This window comes from Erithacus rubecula (assembly GCF_903797595.1).
Source record: "Erithacus rubecula genome assembly, chromosome: 15".
Taxonomy (NCBI): Eukaryota; Metazoa; Chordata; class Aves; order Passeriformes; family Muscicapidae; genus Erithacus; species Erithacus rubecula.
The window spans coordinates 13,064,792-13,086,092 of record NC_136667.1 but is presented as its reverse complement, the minus strand read 5'-3'; the positions used below and the strand labels follow the sequence as shown (position 1 = coordinate 13,086,092).

Sequence of the window (21,301 nt, the reverse complement as noted above, 5' to 3'; positions counted from 1 at the left end):
AGCTTGGTTTCAGTCTCTGTTCTTACTAGTGCTTTGGTTTTAGCTTTTATTTCTTGCTTGGTTGTGTATTGTTGTCTGTCTTATATGTACCTGAGGGAATAAAATCCTTAACACTATATAGAGTGTGTTGTAGCCAGAATGCTCAGAGTAAGAAAGATTAAACTTCAGAAACTACCTTCACTGCTTCAATTGGCAGTTGAAGGCTATTCAGTCCAGAAAGTAAGCTAAAAATGCAGGTCAAGAAACTTTTCAAGTAACCGATTTGAAATAGCTTATAACCTTAAATATTTTTAAGCTTTTTATAAAGGTATTTCAACAATTTTTTTCAAATGTTTTGTTTCATGAAGTTATCAAGCTGATACCTTATGTTAAGTTTCCCCACATGGAAACTGGTTTTGCTTCATATGGTAGCTTGCAAACCTTCTACCATCTCTTACCTCATAGGATGAGTTAAGTCAGAAGGAAGAAACAAAGAGCTGCTACCTTTGCATGGTTTTACCAGGAGTCACGTTTCCAATGGGACATAGAGATGACTCTTAGCTTGGTTTTTAGAAAGCCTGGTTAAGGAAAGGGCACAATGGATCAGGTGACCAGATGCTTAGTTTTTGAAATGGGAGTGCTGAATTTAAAGGTGTAGTAACTGAACATGCATCTGAAATGCAAATAATTAACTTGGCAAAACAAAAAATAAATAATGGCCATGTGAGTTCTATAATTAATTAGCAATTCACTTACAAAGTTTGAAGTAGGCAGTGAGGAAATGTGGTGCTGGAAAAATAACCATAAAACATTTAAATCATGAGGGGTTTTATCTGTTGCTCCAAGATTTGGATACAGTGACATGTTACAAGAAAACAAGTACTTGCATGTTTCTCAGATCTGGCTGATAAAGTTGTCAAAATCTTGTTACATATCAAGGAATAAGCGTTTGCCCACTTTACAAGCATAAAAATTTGCTTTCAACATGCTCTCTTGACCTTTTTTATGACCACTTAAACAGGCTGCAGAAGTTTTTTGGATGTATTAAATGGATTTTTTTTTAGATTCAAAAAAAGTCTGAGTAGATTTTGTTTTTCAGATTGAGAAAAGCTGCCATTAAATGACACTATGTCTTTTGGGGGCATTTTGCTTACAATGAGTAGGAGGTCAAATTACTAGATGCTGAAATAATGTTTCAGAGATCCATCTAATACTAATTCAACTCTTTCGTGCACAAACTGGAAATTTTTTCCTTAACTTCCAAGGGTAGGTAGATGGAAGAGGATTTTTTGGGTCACAGGTATTTTTGAACAGAGCAGAATTTGCGCCCTCCCTTGCAGCCGGATACATTTAACAATGCCATGAGGGGCTGGCACTATTTGCTCCTCCCAGACAGCCAAGGTAGACAACACCCAGGGGTGGAGGAAAGGAGGAGAATGCTTTATATAACTCTGAATTGTTCCAGATCAGAATTGACTGCAATAATGAAAGAAGTGTCCACACTAAAACATTACAGAATACCTCGAGCGAAGGCAGCCGGCTGCGGGCAGGCAAGGAGCGGAACCCGAAGAAGGAGAAGACGGACAGCGCAGACGCTCAACAGCCGCTGGTGAATGGAGTCCCCTAAACTGCATAACTCTGAAGTCATATTTCCTATACTGTTTCAGTAATTCCTATTCCATGTTAGAGAAACTTGTTAGGCCAAAGACAAATAGTAGGCAAGATGGCGCAGGGCATGAAATGAACATATGTTCTCTGTTAGCCTTTTCTAACATCAACAGTATGCAGTTGTTTTCAGAATAAGAAGTTATTCAAATATTTGCATAAAAATACCTGAACTTCTGAAAATCGCTTCCAAGTACATATTGCAGTTCAAACGATGGAAGATTCTTTTTTGTTTGTTTTAAAAATACTGAGCTGTGCATTGGTAAACTTTCTGTTCAGTTGTACCATTTTAACACATCGGGTCAAATTCACTGCTCAATTTCAATTTTCAGAATAAATAGTGTTTGCAGTAATCAAATTGGCTTCTGTTTTCAATCTAACTTACCAGTTCTTCATGAAATGCTATGTCGTTTTATGTCCTGTGTCAGTTCACATTGTGGTCCACCTTTTTCAATATTTTGGTGGACCCTGAAATCTGTGTGATGTAACAATTGTCATTTTCATTAGCAAAAAAGTTGTATGATCTGTGCCTTTTTTATATCTTGGCAGGTAGGAATATTATATTTGGATGCAGAAATCAGGGAAGATGAGTTGGTAACACTAAATGTAAAATATATGTAGCAATCCTTGTCAGACGTTAGTACTTTATAGACAAGTGCATGCTTTCCATAATTTTTTCCCTACATAAACATTCAGTTAGGCAGTTATAAGAATACGAAATTTATTTTGCACTGAAGATTTGGCAAATAGTGTTATTGAAAAAGGGGTGTAATTTTTTTCTTTGTAGGCAGTACAGAAGCTTTTTTTTTTAAAAAAAAAAACTAAAAAAAAAAAAAAAAAAATCTTTCCATTGTGGAAAACTAAAAAACTCATTGTTACTGAGGGAACAAGTGTAACATGTTCACAAGCTAGTAATGTGTGCCTGCTGTTTGGCCAGATGACCAGCCTAAAGCATTGATGGTTTTCATCCTCCCAGAATTTTTAAATTGCTTATTTTAATTTGGGGACAATTTCAGGAGGAGTAGGAAGAAAGTCACCACATGTCATGCCCTGACAAGTACAGATACAGTAGTCGAAAATATTGAAGGTAAAACAAAAATTCTTCATATTTTGAGCTGCAAGGTCCTAACTACCAGCCAATATGAAGGTGTCACAGAATTTGATCCAAAATACAGCTGTACACCAGGGAAGAGTGGGAAGTGGTGGGAGGAGCTGTGCTTTCATTTCTGATCACTTGTTAAACTTACTGGGCACAACTGCATAAGGACCTTCATTTTAGTCCATTTTTGTTCAGATTACTTCAAGAGAGCCACTGTTTATGTACAGAATTGTACAAACTTGACCTTGCCTCTGATGTATTTTGTGAGTTTTGTTTCTTTGCTTTCTTCATTCTTTTTTTTCCTTGCATACAGGTGAGCATACTAAAACTGGCAACGAACTGCACATGATTTAACAAATATAAAAATGTCTTAAAAAGTATTGCCAAACATTAATGTTGATTTCTAGTTATTTATTTTGGGAATGTATAGTATTTGAAAACAGAAATTGGTACCTTGCACACATCATCTGTAAGCTGTTTGGTTTAAAATACTGTAGATAATTAACCAAGGTAGACTGACCTTGTAATGTAACTGCTCTTGGGCAATATTCTCTGTACATATTAGCTACAACAGATTGGATTTTATGTTGACATTTGTTTGGTTATAGTGCAATATATTTTGTATGCAAGCAGTTTCAATAAAGTTTGATCTTCCTCTGCTAACTGATGTTGATGCAATCCTTATGAATGATTGCTTTAAAAAAACTCAGCTAATTAGAAAGTAGAAGGTATTTCTTTGTTTAGACTTTAAGTGTAGTAGCCATTGTTTATTTACACGTTTTAGAAAAGTCTCAGATATTGCCAGATTCCAAAAATACAGCACAAAATGCTCAAGACACGGTTTCTTCATGGAATGGTACAGTACCTGTTGAGTGGTCACACCATGCACTCGCATTTCTCACATACAGTGGTTGACTTCACTAAGGTGCTAACCCGGGTAAATGTGAAATTACTAGACCACAGTCTGATTGGCTGCATTCCAGTTTCAAGTGGCTTTTGGGGTCATGACCTTTTTCAGTATTTGTGTACTTAACATATATCCCTTTTGGTTCATATTCTGGTGATTTTAAATGTTTATTAGATTTCAACAAATCAACCTGTGAATCTAAATGTACACTTTTATTTTGGAAAGTCATGTTGTTACAAAACTGGAAAGTGCAACAAATGTCTGATGCTTGAGTTCAGGTCCGTCCTCTTGGTAACTATTATAAAGTATGGTCTAATGGATTAAAATTATTTTTAAAATAAAGTTCTTTGAAAGAGTGAGAGGTATTTGTGAATCATGCCAAAGTCTAAATTCAGTAAGATTAAGCTCTAAGTAAATGAGTTAACAAATGCTTAAAAAACTAAAAAGTTTGTGTTTCTGTTTTCTGAATGCATTTTTGTTAATGATGGTGGGGAGTTAAGATTTTCAGAGTTGCTATTAAAACTTTGTCAAGGAAAAACATCTCTTTATTCAGCTTTTTTAAAGGAGATAAAAATCTCTACTGATTAGCTTTTTTAGCCTTTCTTGATCCCTAATATGAAATATTGTGTACTATGTCCAGGAAGGACATTGAGTACTCGTGAGTATGGGACTGAGTGTAGAGTGTGCTTCTTCTTACAAGTACTTACTGTGAAAGGCAGCTTATTTTCCTGAGCTGCAGTATGTTTCCCTGCAAAATCCTTCAATATTGAATATTCAAAGGGAAAACTTAAGCTTCCAGTGAGCATTCCTCAGTCGTTTCAGGAGTCCTGCTGTACAGTTCTGTGAAGTTCTCTGCTAATCTGCAAGAGAAGATGGGTGTAAAATATTTTTATCCTGTGTTTTGTTAAAGGTTTTGTCTATTTCCAGAAGCAGCGAGACTTGCAGTGGAATACCTGTGTTAAGGCATGAGGGAGATGTGTTGCTGGTTCTGATGGCTACTTTAAAGAATTTTTTCAAAAGTAACAAGGCTGAGCTTGTTTCTACAGTAGTGGGTACTAAGCTTGTCATTCACTTGAACTTAGCAGATATTTGTCCTAAAAGATGCTACTCAGAGAGTATTTTCCAGACATTCACACCCATGAAAATTGGGGTGACTAGGATATTTGCACTGTTAAGGTATTAAGGTTGCTTAATATATGTTAGGGAAAGTGAGGTTGGATCTCCTGAGCTTAGTGTTCTGCATAGATTCCACTTTGATCACAAGGTTCTCCTTGGCAGAGGTTTGTTAGACTTAGGTGCAGTGTTGATTTCATATTTTATGCTGTGATGTACAGAAACAGCTCTTTACTCTTTGGCAGTGTGAGTCTTTGACAAAGGACTGTGAATTTTTTGCCATCAGGGGATGATTTTGGTTTTCCACAATAATTTTTTTTAATGTGTTGTACATCTGTCACTTGTGCTTTCACAGCTACAAAGGTCATTCATCTCAGTTTGATAGAAATAATTGCTTTTAAACCTGGATGAGTCAGTTTGCTATAATTTTTTTTGCATTGTTTAAAAATTACAGTAGACTTTAAAGCAGTATTTTTTGTGTGCTTTGAGTACTGTATGGAATTGGATTATAAGAAAGAGCAACAGTCATAGGTAATTTTATGTATCTACTGAAAATTCAGTAGAAGAATGTTTACTTACAGTTTTGCACTGAATTTAAGATAATAGTTTTCAATAAAAGCAGTTGATTTAAAGCAAAAATTGATCACATGGATGTAGTCTATAAATGCTAAAAGCTTGACTGTTGCAGAAATGGTACAGCAAGCTTTAGGTGTGGTTTGGGGTTTGGATGTGCTTTTATGCCTGGTACACAGGCTGAGCCTCAGGTGTAGACTACACCTACAGCAAGGGAAATCAACACTCCTAAATGTAGTAAAATCAATTAAGTGTTCTGTTTCAAATGGGGGCAATTTTCTGTGCTTCTTAGCAGTCTGAAAAGTCCCATGTCAGAAATGCATCACACTGTCTGATGTGTTCCATGAGATAAATCAGCATGGGAGAATCTCACTTTCATGTAAATCATATGCTTCAGAAAGGGAAGGTTTGGGGAGTAGATATTTCCAAGTATCTCCGTATTGGAACTTCTGAGAGTGGCTGAGGTATAGTGTGAAACAATGAAACTGAGATGCTGTGTATCCTTGCTTATTTTAGCAAGCTAGTGTTATATACAAATGAGGTTAAAAAGACCCACCCTTTAAACTTCCTTTGCCATTATCTGAAATGAGGAAAAAAAGCCCGTGTGAAATCTGTTTTTTCAGGCTCATCAGTTCAGATGGCTGTTGTAGTAAACTGCAACTGCTTTAGGTAGCTCATGTGTTAGGGGAACTGCTGATTTGATGGCATCTGCATTTACTTTAAGCTTCTATATATTTTAAAAACACTGCTCCCGGTCTAGTCAGAGCATTTCCTTAAAAAAATGAAGGGAAGTGGTAGAATCCTAGAAGGGTCTAGGTCAGAAGAGACCTTAAAGATCATCTACTTCCAGCCTCTGCATTGGGCAGGAGCATCTTCCCATAGACCAAATTGCCCAGAGCTCCATCCAGCCTGGCCTGGAATACCTCCAGGCACAGGACATCCTCAGCTTCTCTAGGCAACCTGTGCCAGGGCCTCAGCACCCTCATCATAAAAAACTCAAACTTTATATCTAGTCTAATTTGAACCTCTTTTTGTTTAAAACTGTTACCCTTTGTTCTATTGCACAGGCCCTGCTAAAAAGTCTTCCCCATCTTTCTCATGTAGCCCCTTTAGGTACCGGGAGGGATTCTGATGTGTGCCCAGAGCCTTCTCCAGGCTGAACCGCCCCAGCTCTCTCAGCTTGTATTCAGAGCAGAGCTGTTCCAGGCCTCTGGTCACCTTTGTGACCCTATGGACAAGCTTGAAAAGGTCCTTGTCTTTCATATGGGGGGGACTTGTGGTTTAACTCCAGCCAGCAACACCAGGTAGCTGTTCATTCACTCAGTCCCCTCTTCCCCCTCTACCTTCCCAGTGGTGATGGGAATCCAGGGAAACAAAAGAGTGAAAATCATGAGTTGATACAAGAATAGTTTAATAGTTGAAATATAATAAAGTGCAGTAATAATAATTGTAACAAAAACGAGTGAGAGAGATTAAATCCAAGAGGAGCAAGAGCTGCACAATACAATTGCTCAATGTACTGACCAATGCCCTGCCTATCCCCAGGCAGTGTTTGGCATGTCTCTGCCAGCTCCTCCAGGGAGATCCTCACTCTTCCTGGGTATGGTGTGGAATAATCCTTGGGTCAGTGCAGGTCAGTTGTCTGTCCATGCTTACTCCTGGTTTCTGGTGCACCTGCTCCCTGCCAGAGCAGGGGAACTCAAAATTGACTCAAAAAAACCTCTCCTTAATTGAGAGCAAGAACTGCTTAGCAACAAGTAAACATTGGTGTGTTATCAGCATTATTCTCATCCTAAATCCAAGGCACAGCACTGCCAGCTACAAAGAAGAAAATTTAACTCTATCCCAGTTGATATCAGGTCAGATCTCCAGAGCTGGGTGCAGTACACCAGTTGGGGTCTCAAGAGAGTGGAGGGGCAGAATCACCTCCCTTGACCTGCTGTCCATGTTCCCTTTGATGTAGCCCAGGATATGATTAGCTCTTGGGTCTAAGATAGGTGCATATCAGATTTGTGCTTCAAATGTGCAAATATTTGGTGAAGCAACACCTTACTAATTCACCTTTCATGAGTTAGTGAGAAGCTCTAATTTAAGCATTCTGACTGAACTTTTTGAGAGGAGTATATTTTGGTCTCTTACCTATTACCTGGTCTGCTCAATTAGGTGGTGTTTCTGTATTGTACATTGCAGTGTGACTGGTATAAACTATATGAACTTGTTTTTAACTTTGTGAATTGGAAGACTTGGGAGGCATTCCAACAATCTCAGCAGGAGCCAATTTCTTCCAAAACACACTGAGCTTTTCCCAGCCCCTCTGTTCCATCCTGTTCCATGCACCTGAACTGGGGGGGGAGAGAGGTGTGACTGTGACATCCTTTGGTTCCACGGTTGTCAGGGCCAGTCTGCAGTTGCTGCACCTTGGGGAGCTTCTCATGCTCGTTCTGGAGGACACAGCAAAAGAAGTAAGTAATGGCAAGAATGAGAATTTTCTCTTTATCTTGTTTTCCTCCTCCATTGTTTTCCCAATTTGTCATGAATGATGCTAAATTTTAGTAAGTGTCTTGGAAAACAGGATTCCTGTACTCTTAAATAATTTCACATTGCCAAAGTAGTTTCTTCATGGGACAGAACATGTTTGTATATTCCTCTATGGCACAGTCACTTTCAAGGGCAGGGAAGCTTTCCTCACTGAGCTAGAGTGCAGAAAGAGCTGACCCTTCAAAGGGCAATCACCATATGAAATGCAGTCAGTCTTTTCCCTGTACAGCACTTCAGAAAATGGGGTTTCCCCTTCCCAGTACTAACAGACTGTCTCTAGGTTTAAGCTAGTTTAAACTTTACAACTAAGTGGTAATAATTGAAAAAAAGCCCTTTTTAGTGTAAAACAGGAGGGGCAAGCAAAGCATCTGGCAAAGCAGTCATCTGGGGCTTCTTGAGGGTACAAAACCCAGCTTAAACCTGCTTCTAAATTACTATGAATCACATGGGGATTTCTAAAAGTATTTTGTCCATAATACCATTTTGAATCTTCTTTTTAAAAAGTTATCCAAAGCTCTTCATGTGCTCCAATTGTGAAAAGAGTGAAGAATTCAATGAGCTAAACTAGAATTCAGTTTTTAAACTTTTGAAAATTATTAATTCTTCATTCTTGATTCTGTTCATTGAACTCAGGTTAAAATTTTTAGCTGAAAATTATCTTTTTAAGTGCCAAGTGTCCAGCTCTGGGACAGCTCTTAACAGAAAGATAACTTTTTTGCTAGTCTCTGTTAACAAGATGCCTTCCTTTAAATGCCCTTTAAATGAGTAATTTCTTCAAAATCATTTATACAATATATACACATATATTTTCAATGGATTTTGGCCTCTTGCAAAAAATATATTCCTGCTCTGTGCAGCAATCAACTGTCAGGTTTGCTCTAATCCAAATATGAAGTTAAGACTAGTAATTCATATTCTGCAGGACCCTATACCTATTACTGCTGTTGGTTTTGTTGCAGTGATGCTGGGCTTTGGCACCTGTCGAGCCTGGATCTTCATGGTCCTGTTCCTGCTCTGTAGCATCCATTCATGTGAGTATTGCAAGGACAAAAATATTCTCAAAGAAATGGCAAGTATTTTACTAGCAAGCAGGTTTTCTTGTCTTGAAAATAATGAGAAAAATTGCAAGCAATTACTTCAGATTGGATTGATCCATTCTGAGACTTAGAGTAAAATCTTTTTTTTTTTTCTGCAACAAGTTCCCATTTCCCTCTGTGCGTCTGTACAAGAAATACATGCTGCCTGTTTCATCCCTGTCAGTACAACTTCCTTTTATTTCACAGTTAATCATAGATTTTTCTTTTTGTTCCCCAATTATAGATTCTTCTGGTTTTTCCCCTCACTTAGACTTTTTTTCCAGCATACTATTACAGTTGTTCTTACAGTCTGTTGAGAATTGATCTACTTGCTTGTTACAGCAGATGACAAAGTAATTAGAAAGGTTTTTGTCTGATTACTTGCACTAACAGAAGTTAACTTTGGTCATCTGACATGTGTAAAGGATCCATCCAAACATGTTTGCATTTGATCTTCAATGCATTGAGAAACCAGAGCCTTTTCAGCTCTTGGTGAAAGGCTGGCAGTTGCTGTGTTGTGAAGGGCTTCCAGGGTGCATGTGGGCTCTTACATAGATCTGAGTTTGTAAGTACAGCAATGGCCATTAAACCTCTGTAAATGGCTTGTGTCTATTTAAACCCTCACATGAGAGAGTAATGTGTAGGGCAGCCATGGTTTTCAAATAATTCTTACCAAACTGAATGTTGGAAACTTCATCTCATGAACTTCCCATTAAATCATTACAAAGTCTATAAAACTTTCTGTTCTGTCTTGTTTGCTAGCAGGGAGAGGGTCCCTATGACAAGTGTGAGCTTTGGTGATCACATTTTTGTTACATGCTAGTTTCAGGTTGTCTATTTTGACAGTACCTGCAAGCAGTTCTCTCTACTCTTGTTCTTTTTATTTTTTCCCCAAGGGAGTTTGTATGGCACAGAAGAGGCAAGTTGTGCCCCAGGACAATTTGCTAATTCCCTAATTTATGCTCCCAATGCTGTTAGCTGAAGAATTATCCAAAAGAGTGAAGAGGGTTCAATGCCTTCATTTTTGGTTAGGTTGTGGTCTCGCTTCTGTTCACAAAGACTTAAACACCATGAAATGGCTTTCTGCAAATTCCATCACTGAAAACTATTAAAGTGGTGATGGTGTAAGTTTCTCTCATGGAAGGAAAAAAAGGCAAGCAGGTGGGAATACTGGGTCTCTTTTTTCCCCCCTCCCTGGAGAGTGGTCGATTGCCTGTGGGATTGTAGTGTGATTTGCACTTTTGGTATAATGAAAAGGAGATGTAGGAAGGCAGCAAGGTTTAATGATCCCATATTTTTTTAGAATTGTGTAAATGAAAGGTGATTGGGAAGTCCCAGAGTAAGAAATCAGTAGCTTTTGTGTAAACACTGCAGTACCTCTATATTTAGGGATGTTTTGCTCTTTTCTATGCAGCTGCAGCATGTCTGAAATAAGAAGCTGGAATGTTTGGTTATGTCTGATAAAGGTGCTTTTCACCATGTTTCTGTGTTTTAACTCTGATCTTTATCTAAAAAGCTGAAAGTTCTGTTTGTGTGCATAGGAAGAATATAAATATAGATGCAGCAAAATGTTTTCATGTAACCTTCACCTCATAGGTGAGCAGCAGAGCTTTTTATCCTTGACAATTTCCACCTGAATGGATTCTTTAATTTAAATTTTACAGCTTTAGTTCTTTATTCATTGTGGTTCATGAAGCAATTTAAAGCACTATAAGTGACTACAACAGAAAGATATCTGTGCTTAACCTTGCTAACCATCAGTAGACACGGTTCCTGATGACTTTAAATGCCTTCCTAATGAGTGATAATCAGTATGAAAATGTCATTGCTTTAATTAATTATGGATAATTTTGATTGTAATGAACTAATAATTATGAACTTTCAGTTCTTGCAGCACCAATTCATCCTGGTTCAGAAGAGAGTGCAGAGGCACCCAGCAAACCTAACATGACAATGAAAGGTGTATTTGAATCTTTCTTAAACTTCTTCAGACCAATGAGTAAGTGTCACTTCACCACTGCAGCATTGTTTCTCTTTTCCCTTCCCACTTCTGCCTCATTTCCAGTCCACCCTCTTGCCCTACCTGTCAGCATTTCATGTGTTTAAATCCCTTGGTCTAATACTGTAAAACTCACTAGAGCTCTTGAAAATAGGATTGTGTCTCTTTGGGACTACCACAGATTTGTTTGCATTGCTACCCTCCTGCAAAACCCTCCATCACCAGTGATGTGATTGTGCAGGAAATGCTGAAATTATGATGAAAGTTTGGTATAGGATCCACCATGCCTAGCTTTGTTGTATCTCATCTGAATTAGTTTTCCAATCTTCCCATGTACACATAGAGAGAAAAGAGAATTTTGCACAGCTTAAATGAGAGAAGAATTTTGTGCCACACTGGTGTCTCTCCCACTTCTACTGACTAAGGAAGGCTTCTGGCCTGCTAAATTAGACTGATCCACTCATCTTTGGACTGCTGAAGATAAATTACAGAAACTAAATTATTTAATAAAATTATTGGGATGGAAATCACAATGCTAATTTGCTAATATCAAAAAGTAAAATAATATGAGTACAAAAAATATTTGTTATATATAAAAACTGCCAGTCTGGTTCCATGACCAGACCATAGACCAATAGGAAGGAGAAGTAGAAATATTGCTTTTCACTTAGTATGTTTCTGCATTAGTATCAGTGTGCCTCCACCACTACTGATCACATGTAGCCCTAAGTAAACACAAAGGAATGCTGAAGATCCTGATCCCCCCTTTAATAAACTGAATTTGGTTACTAGTAATGTCTCTGATAAATGTGAGACTGACAATACAGCAAGTCCTGGGGGAGTCATTGGAACAAAATGATGCTTTCCAGCTGCTGTGTCACCTAAAGGATGAGATATTATGTTTTATAGGAATTAAATATACAGAGATGTCTACTATTTATAACTGTCTTGCATATTTAAGCCATTCCCACAGAGTATCTCACGATTATGAATAAATCTGCTATGAAATAGGAAATTTCAAAAATTGCTTAAATGTGTTGTTCATTAACTGTATTGGATGTCATGGGGGGTTTTTCCTAGCAGCTTATTTTCAGCTGCTGGTAGAAACAAATAGTAAGTGCCAAACACATATGGTTAGTTGCAATATAGTCCTTCAGAACAAAAAAAGAAAAAAAAAAAAAAAAAAAAAAAAGCCTTTGATTTCTGCTGTTTTTTAATTAGAAACAGAACAAAACAAAATATTTTCTGTTGCATGATCTAGCTTTTCTGCTAATTCCAATGTAAAAGTCAGGTTTTGGGAAAGAACATACATGAATGTCAATGATATTGTTTTCTGACAGATTTAATTAATCAAAACATGCTAGAGACATCAAAGTGATGACTTCCTTCTGTTTCACATTGTTCCCAGGATAGACATCTTACCTAGTGGTTTTTGTGGTTTTTTTCTTTTTAAAGCTTGCCGCCTCAGCAGTGAGCAACTCTTTACAACTCCTTGTACTGTAGAAGGCCTGAACATGTCTGAATGCTCAAAAATTCACTGCTGTCCATTCAAAATTGGCCAAGAAGAGCAGTGCTACATGCCAGTGAGAGATGGTGAGTGTGCTGCTCTGGGCTCCTGCCTCAGAACAAACCCTGCTCCCAGTCACACAATACAGTTCTTGTTGCTGTTTGTACCTTTAGCTTTCCAGGACACCACTCTCTTTAAAGCAACTGTAAGCTTGCATGTATTTCTTCATCTATACTAATAAATTAAACAATTAATTAATAGAAAATTTTCTGGATGTTGTCAAGTCCAGCACAGGCAAAGACCAAGTGCCATACAAATAAATAGTCACGTGTCAGTACAAAAAATGAAGTAAAGACTTTGTTTGTTGGAAGTGGGGGTTAATCCAAAGTAGTGTTTCCATGAAAGTGCAGTGAAGGCAAAGTGAAGGAACTGGATGTATTTTACATGGTGAAGAGGAGGCTGATTGGTTGTTTAAAAGCTACTGAAGCCTGTTTAGAAGGGAAGTTACTAAGATGAGAGTCACAAATTCTTCCTGGAAGAATCAGATGATTTAACAAGTGGGAATTGCCCCTAACTGATGTTTAAGAAATTTAACTCAGACATTAAGGGGGAAAGTGTTCATCAGAAAGGGGATGGAGTCCCAGCTTTGGAGGTTTTCAAGACTTGGATATAAAAAGACACAACTCATTTGATCTCATATTGGCAGTAGCCTTGCTTCAAGAGGAAGATTCATCTATGTAATCTGCAGAAGTCTCCTACAACCAAAATGTCAGTGGCTCTGTGTTACCAAATTTCAGCCTTAGCATCACATTTTACCTCATTTTTTTCCTTTGAGCCTCAACATGGTGGACATGATTTTTTTTTCTCATATGAATGCAAAAAACACTTTTTGTAGATCCTGTCTTTGTTTATAACTCCATGGTTGTCTGTGCTCTACTGAAAGGGTAGTATCAAATCCTAGTTTTTATCATAATTTTTTTCCTGTTTGCATAGCTTTCTAGAAAGAGTTTTTGCTTTTCATGGTGAGGTTGTTTCAATAAACTGAAAAAGCAAATAATGTCGAGGTGTTTTATTACAGACAGAATTACTGGGTGTGGAAGGACCTCTCACAATTAATCCTCCCTGTTCTACCAGCATAGCTACAGTAGGTTGCCCAGGGGCTGTGTCCAGTCAAATTTTGAATTTGTTCAAGGACAAACAGCCAACAATGTAGGAAGAGTTTTCAGACACAAACCATCTTACCAAATGTGGAAATTAAATTAGTAGAAATAAACCATAATCTAGAACTTAATGATTTTGTTCTTCCTGGAATCATTCAGTATACCTCCATTGATTTCAGAGGTGGTATCCTGACTTATAGGATGAGCTGAATTAATACAGATATGAAACCCCAAGGTTTCTTGTCAGCTAACGTGAATCCACTTTCTCTTGTTTGTGCTGCTTCAGGAGCAAGCTGAGGTCAAAATAAGATTTTGAAATTTTCCTTGTCCTTGAGCAGCTCTGCATTCCAGTGCTGGGGCAGCTGTAGTTACTGCCAGCTAGATAATTTTTGATTGAAGACATTTTTATCACATGTGATGCCATCAGAATCTGTTTGTTAGTTAGGGGCATATGACAGAAATTAAAGGTTTTAATAATATAAAAGTCCCCGCTTGGGCCTTTATATTTTGTATAAAAGATACTTCACTACAGCAAGAAGAAAAGCTGTACAGTGAAAATTATAGCTGCTCTGCTCATTTTTAAGATACATACTGAAGCAAATTTTAAAATTAAATATGCTTATTCAGCTGTGACTGATTGATTCCTCATTCCAGTTAGGCTTTTATTGTTTGGACATCAATATCAAGGGCTAACTAATTTATGGAATTTTTTGTTCATAGATTAATGAGCTCCTTGAATACTCCTGGATGTACAGCATATGTCCAAAGAAAATGCAAACACTTACTGTTTGCCTTGTAGCAATCTGTTGACAAAATAGAAGCACTTAGCAGATATTAGACTCAATGGCAGTTGTGTTTGTCAGCTGGTCACATGCTGCATACTGAATGGTTCTTCTCGTTGGGAGGTTTGTCTTGAATTTCATTAGGAATAAAATGAGGCCTTAAGAAAATGCTACAAAAGTTATGAACTGAAGTAGATGAATAGAATTAATTTGAAAGATTTTCTCTCCTTTCCTAAAGCAGCTTCTAAGGGACTTTGATTGGTTTTTTAAACTATTATTTTTTCTCCCCACTCAACTGTGCCTCATGCCCTGGGCTCACTCAAAACCTGGTTGCCTCTGAAACTAAACAAACAGTTGTGCTTTTCAACTTGAGACCAATTCTTTCTCATCCGAGCTCATTTCTAACACTTTTTTGCCATTGTGCTACTGAATCATAGAATCATTTAGGTTGGAAAAGACCCTTGTGGTCAGTGAGTTCAACTTTAAATTCATCTGAGAGATGGCAATTTTCCTTGGCATTTTCTGAAATGTGTGTGTCTTAATATGTGAGTAGTGTCAGAACTTTGGTGACAGAGCATCTGTCTGAGCTAAGTGGCAACATGGCTGTGGATTCCTGGCAGCAGAGATGTCTGTCTTAGAGGCTGATTCTGTCACCTGACCCTCAGTCTCTGTATCAGAATTATTCAGAACTAAAGCAAATTTCTGTTGGCTCTACAGATGTGCAGCTGGCCATTCGAGTGATTTTGCTTACTGGAGGAGGATTTTTGACTTTGGGATTTCTACCAATCTGTTGCTGTGCTTTTTTGCAGAGAACGTAAGTGTTAGAGCATGACCAAACCAAAATTGTGAAGTACCATTTCTAATTGCTGAAAATGCAGAGAACTGACATCTTTTAACTAGGTGAGGGGAGAAAAGATTGGGGGGGGAAAAAAGCGCAAGAAACTAATGTTCAAAAATAAAAGAGTCCTCCTGTTTTGAAGCCACATAAAACAGTGTCAGTTTGGCTTAAAGAAAAAAAGGTTATTTATTGCCCCAGTACTCTTTCTAAAGACCTGGATATAAAAGACTTGGACTCAATTTTGCTTCTCTTTTTTGGAAAGTTGCACGTAAAACACGAAAGCAGAGTCCCTCCAGGACAGACCTGGACTTACACAGTAAGATAAGGGAGGGAAGAACAAGGTATGAGGCCTGAATAGAGTAAGAGAGATGGGCTGCAAGTTGGGAATTAATTATCTCTAATGTTTTTAATGTGCAGCATGGGGTTTTTAATGTATAGGGCACTTTACAGCCTGCAAGTTCTATGCAAGCAGTTTAGTGTCTGATACTAAGAGTTTCAGCATGGGTTGTGTTCTCAGGTTACAGGGAAAATGTAAACTCCACAACATCAAGGTCATTAAAATGGTTGAATGAATGAACATACTATGCTTTATTCTGCATAGGTAGTAGTTTATATTGAATGAGTGGTACTACAAGTTGGCTAATATGACAGAATTGTCTTTTTAGTGAGTATTTTTTCCTCCAAGTGTTAAACTTTTGCTCTTCTAAGATATAGTAGTCTGTGTGGGATTACATACGTGCATGTATAAACACACACATAGACTTTACTAATGAGGCTGCTTGGCAGATGGCAGTTTGCTGTGGAGTTCCACATTTTGACAAAACCTGCTGTGAAAATCACCACATTACATCTTACACTGTGCTCAACAACTCCTGCTCAGCATACAGATAGCTGCACTGAGTCATCTGTGACTGAAAGCAGAAAGCAAAGAATCAACATGAAATTATAATAAATTTTCTGGAAAATGAATTAATATGTGTTAATTTTGGGAGGATTCACATTAATGTTTAAATTATCATTTCTGTGTTTTTTCATAGCCAATGTAACTAAGGATTTTCCTCTTCTGCTATGACTTCATTTTTTGCTTTGTTTTTTAATGCAGTAGCTAACCAGATGATAAATTATTTAAATTTCCAACATCACATATTTAAGTTAGAGGAAGGATGCAATTCTATCACAGTTTTACCAGTTTTAGAGACGGCTGATAGAGCTTTGAGAAACATTCCTTTAATAAGCCAAAAACCTCTCTGGATAGATATTCTTTTGTTTTCAACATTATACAGTCATTGTTGAGAGAGTCCTATGTACAATGCCAAATCTGCACTGCAACTGGTGTGCACAAAAGTAAAAATAGTTCTCTAGAGTTATAAAAAAAAAAAAAAAGAAAAAGAGGACTTCTGCTGATGAAATTTGGGATAATTGTTTAACTCCACTGTGCCTCTTCTATTGCAAATTGTGAGGTTTCTATACCACAGCCAGACAAAGAAAATGTAGGAACTTTAAATTCCTGTAAAATTGATAGAGGGAGCCGAGTACTCCTCTCCTTGCCACACTTGATCAATTCTAGTTGATCAAATTTCCCAAGCCAGTGAGGCTTTGTTACTTTCTACATCCCCATGGACAAACTGTGTTTTCTCCTTCCAATGGTGTTTTTCATGCAGGAAGCAGAATCTACACATCTGTTCCCTGCCAACTGGCAATTTCCCTTGTGTGCTATCAGCACAGTATCTCCTGTCTAGAGCTGTGCTCTGATGGTTTTGCTATGTCCATAACTGTGCCAGCCTGTCTTGCTCCTCTCAGTTTTGCTAGTCTTCTATAAGAACCACATGCAAGGACAGGTAGGTTAAAGCACTAAAGGTTAGAAAAATGTAGGTACATTTAAATAACACTACTTTTGTATAATATTGTGTAGATTTTAAAAATGGAATAGAAAAGTCTTTATTCCTGCCCAATCCCTAGTACAGCTGTGGTAAGAAGCCTGCAGAATTTTTTTGACTGGTTACTGGGGAAATTTCTGGTCATGGTTGCATTGTCTCGTCATCCTTGCCTGCTAGGGATCAGACAAGCAGCCCTGTGCAGGAGTTCCTCTCTCAGGCAGAGCTGGGCAGTGAGGCCTGTGTGTGCCTTGTGTGGACTGAGAAGTGCTGGGTTGATGGTTGGGATTGATGATCTCAAAGGTATTTTCTATCCTGAATGATTCTGTGATTCTGTATAAATCGAAAGGTGAAATTCATTAAGAAAATGTAAGAAATGAGAAAAACACAGAAATCCTTCTTCTCACCTTAATCTTTCTTCTGGTGATGAATCTTATGATGGCCCCTGAAATCAACTATAGCTTTTTGAGTTTTTTCACTGGAGCTAGAATTTCATGTCTGAAGTCTAGATGACCTTCTCTAAATTCCTACTTTGAAGTCAATCAATTTCAGTTTTTAATATGTTACAGTCCGTGTATCAATCCTTTACGAAAGATAAGTAAAAAAGTACAGAAAATTGCAAAGGAGAGAAGAGCATTTGATGAAAAAACTCCTGATGAAGAGATTCATCGCCACTTGCTGGACTGACTTAAGAAAGAACCAAAAGCACAAAAACAAAGGTAAACCAACTTTGGGGTATTCTTTTGTTCTAAGTTTAGGGTTGTTCCATTGAGTCTGTGTGGAATGCTAAAGATACCCACCACCAAATACCTGCTGCCTGTCATTGCAGTAGACATTGTGCAAAGGCATTGCTTGTCATGGATCACCTTCAGTTTCTGTTCTGGGAGAGGTATGAGCTTGCAAGAATTCAGTTGCTGTCCTGGGCTGCCAGCTGATAGCAGAGCCATGGAGAGTCTGAGGTTAAAGCCCTCTGCCACTTCAGCTTTCCTTGTCTCATGTGCAAACTGTAGCATGAGAAAGTGGAAATGCAATGGGTTTGCTGCTTTCAGGAGAGGCAAATCCATTTAAAGGCACTGAAAAAATCATGTCTTTCTCTATGGATTGGGGTGGTTTATAGCTGAGGTATTCCTATAGCTCCACACCTTGGCATTCTTCCTAAATGCTGAAGAGCAATTGCTACTGAAATAAATGTAATCTAAGAGTGAAATGCTATTTACTTCATGTGACCATGCCAAGCTATACCCTACTAAAGGTGATAATGAAATAAAAAAATGTCAGGGAGGTCATCAGACAACAAAGAAATATTTCATGGAGAGTATTGATTTCACAGAAATGTAAAGGTGTCCCTAAATCAAGTTATACTCATGTTTGGGATTTTTTTTCTCCCTTTGGTGTATAGGAACATCCACCTGATCCTGAAGATCAATCAGAAGACATCAGGATTATTTGACTATCTCCTAGAAAATGACACATTTTATTTTAGCATTGAAGTAATACAAAGTTGTTAACCCGTGATTATAGTACTGATTTTGCAGTAAAAGTATTTTTCATCGTAGTTTCTTGCACTCATTCCATATTTCCTGTACAAAAATAAACCTGGTAACACTGAAAGGCAAACTGCTTGTGTCAACCCCTGAAAAGTAAAGGCAGTGTTCTTACAGTAGCATCCCAGTGGAGGGATATAAAGATAGCAGTTACATGTCCATTTCAGCTCAGGGGTCAGTCTTAGAAAAAGATTAAGGGAATGTTGTGACTCATTAGACTGGTATTGAGAGGAAGCTTGCTCTGCTTCCATATTGGATGGCCCCATAGCACAGTAGTGCTGCTCTTGCTGAGGAGAACAGGTAATTCTTTACCAGGCTACAGAGGATCTGGGAAATCTGTTGTTGGGCAATTGCTTTAAAGATATGCTTGGCAAAAATACAAAGTACTTAAGGAAACTGTGGGAGTGTTGTCTGTGGAGTTGTTCTCTCTGCTGGGTATTGCTGCACCACACAACTTTTTTGGTCTTAGGATGACCTGTCTCCCCAAGTAGGTGATTCCAAAATGGAATTTCTTTCCATTTCTCTGCAGTATAACAAAAATAAAAGAAACAAATGTGTAACACTTTTCAACATCTGAGTGCAATGTGAGCACCTAAAAGAATGTGAGTAGAAGTCAGTATCACCCATAACAATGCAATCACTTGTGATATTTCTTTGGGGCTGTGAAGTCCATGTAGCAGAATTTCTAAAGCTGGCAGGAATGGATCTTTGGTCCTAAGCTGGAGTATAAATATTATGAGTAATTCTTAGAAACTCTGTACTTTCAGAATTCCCCATTTAAAACACTTTTCTTAGTTTCCTAAGTCTTAAAAAGGGGATCACTTAAAATTCAAGTGTGATGGGGTAGAATATGCATATGGGTGATCTCATGAAGTTGTTGGTGATGATCAGTTGTAACTATGTGCAGGAGTTTAAGCCTGACATTGCAACCATTGCCAGAAGCATTGTGTAACAGATAACTTGGTTGAAATTTTGCAAGCAAAAGTATTACACTGTTTTTAGTGTAATAAAACTGTGGAGTGACAGAACAATGGGAACTGAATAGGGCACTGTTTGCTTTCTAAATCTGATGTGTATTTGCTCTTTTTTTATATTATTTTTATGGAAGGTAAAGTATGTATATAGACATTTTGACAAAGAAAAAACAGTTTCCTGCTGCATGAATTTTGAGGCACTGTCACAGCTGAACTGTGCAAGTGACAAACCAGAGAAATCCTCATGGCTGGTGATTATGGAGAGCAAGTTGTGCTCCAGAAGAAGTTAGGCTTTCATATGGTGCTTCATGATTTTGATTTGAAGGGCAATAAATTCCTCCAGTTTCCATGTCATTGGCAGCACAACTGGTTTCAATGTCACACAGCATCCTGACAAAGGGACACACTCTGATGAAATCTGTATTTAAGGGTGATCAGTGCATCTGCAGTAACTGTATCTGGCAGCACCAGAACAAGAGGAGCATAAGCAAAATGTTCTGTTAGAGGAGGAGGTGAGATGAACAAGTCACAGCCAGGTTGTGTTCCCCTTAGTGGGACAGCAGTCCAGGGCACAGTGCACAAAGGTGAGGCCTGTCCTTTTCCATGCAGCAGCTTTGCTGTAAGGTGTTCTAAAAATCTTGAGTTTTGCTTTTCAATTGGAGAAGACAAAAATTCTGATTTTGCATTTTAATTTCTCTATTAACTTGACAATGCATTGAATTAATAGCTTTCAACCCATGGGTATTAGTGTGCCTAAGATGTCATAATAGCTATTTCATTACTATTGAAGGTCGAGATTGCTCCCTGAGGGTCAAAGCACAGATATTTATTCACAGGCCTGTGTGTGATGCAAACTGTACTGGCAATGTCACAAAAAGGTGGATGCTTTGATCAGCTGATTGGCTGCCTGCTTACACTGAATATTCAGATACCTTGCATAAATTGCTTTTGTTTTCTTGTTTTTGGGCTCCTGGACTTAACCATATTACAGAACAATTTCAACATGGGGTTACCTCTCATCTGACTGAAATATGTCTTTTCCCCAGTGCCGAGGCTGCTGATTTTATCATGTATATCAAGCTGCATGTTACTGAGCCAAATTCCATTTTCCTTTGTCCCTTCTATCCCTTCCCAAGAATTCGATGAGGATCCAGGTCAGCTACAACAGGGCACAATCATTTTTGCCAGGCTCCTCACAGTACCTCTGTGGCTAGAAAAGCAGCTGCTGAAAGCTGGGTGTGGTTCCCAAGTCTGCAGAAAAACCTTCCCAGCCCAGGGAGAGAGGGGGATATCTTAAGTACTAAAATCAGGAACCACAAGATGGTGCTGCAGGAAAACATTTTTCCCACCGAGGTCTTGGATTCTGGAGAGCTTTATTGATTTCTGCCTTTTTCAGTGTGGTTCATCAAGTCACAAAAAGGCAGATAGTATACAATAGAGCAGTGGTCACTCAGTAAAAAAGACAACATAATACAGCATATGATGACAAGGCTTTAGAAGACTTACATGATACACAAACCATTGCTTGTGGTTTTAGCTCTGTTCTCTCCCCTGTTGAACTGAGAGAGCATGAAACAAAAGAGCTCTCAGTGGAACATCCTTCTTTATCTTCACAAAGATTAAATAAATACAAGGCTAAACAAGTTGGTGCTCAATAGCTGTGTCCAGGGGTG

General features: G+C 38.1%; 2 protein-coding genes and 1 long non-coding RNA gene across 8 annotated transcripts in view; 2 read left to right on the top strand and 1 right to left on the bottom strand.

Annotated features, from left to right (window-relative positions):
• FMR1 (fragile X messenger ribonucleoprotein 1) overlaps positions 1 to 3,406 on the top strand; it is a 30,987-nt gene extending 27,581 nt beyond the window's left edge. For 3 of the 6 annotated variants that reach the window (XM_079318618.1, XM_079318621.1, XM_079318620.1), the window contains one exon: positions 1,445 to 3,406. In XM_079318618.1, the coding sequence (XP_079174744.1) occupies positions 1,445 to 1,606 (162 nt within the window). In that variant the 3' untranslated portion in view covers positions 1,607 to 3,406. The remainder of the gene's footprint in view (positions 1 to 1,444) is intronic. The other 3 variants (XM_079318619.1, XM_079318622.1, XM_079318623.1) reach the window with 1 other exon arrangement.
• Positions 2,463 to 7,639, bottom strand: LOC306808252. Its single transcript, XR_013775940.1, has 2 exons — positions 7,476 to 7,639; positions 2,463 to 4,510 (listed from the first exon to the last, which is right to left on the bottom strand). It is a non-coding gene; the product is annotated as an uncharacterized lncRNA (long non-coding RNA).
• Positions 7,640 to 8,824: 1,185 nt separating this feature from the next.
• On the top strand, positions 8,825 to 17,827 carry LOC306808258 (fmr1 neighbor protein-like). Its single transcript, XM_079318630.1, has 5 exons — positions 8,825 to 8,905; positions 10,836 to 10,949; positions 12,405 to 12,542; positions 15,116 to 15,212; positions 17,680 to 17,827. The coding sequence occupies exons 1-5, from the start codon at positions 8,836 to 8,838 to the stop codon at positions 17,795 to 17,797; spliced, it is 537 nt and encodes a 178-aa protein (XP_079174756.1). The 5' UTR covers positions 8,825 to 8,835; the 3' UTR covers positions 17,798 to 17,827.
• The last annotated feature ends 3,474 nt before the right edge of the window (positions 17,828 to 21,301 follow it).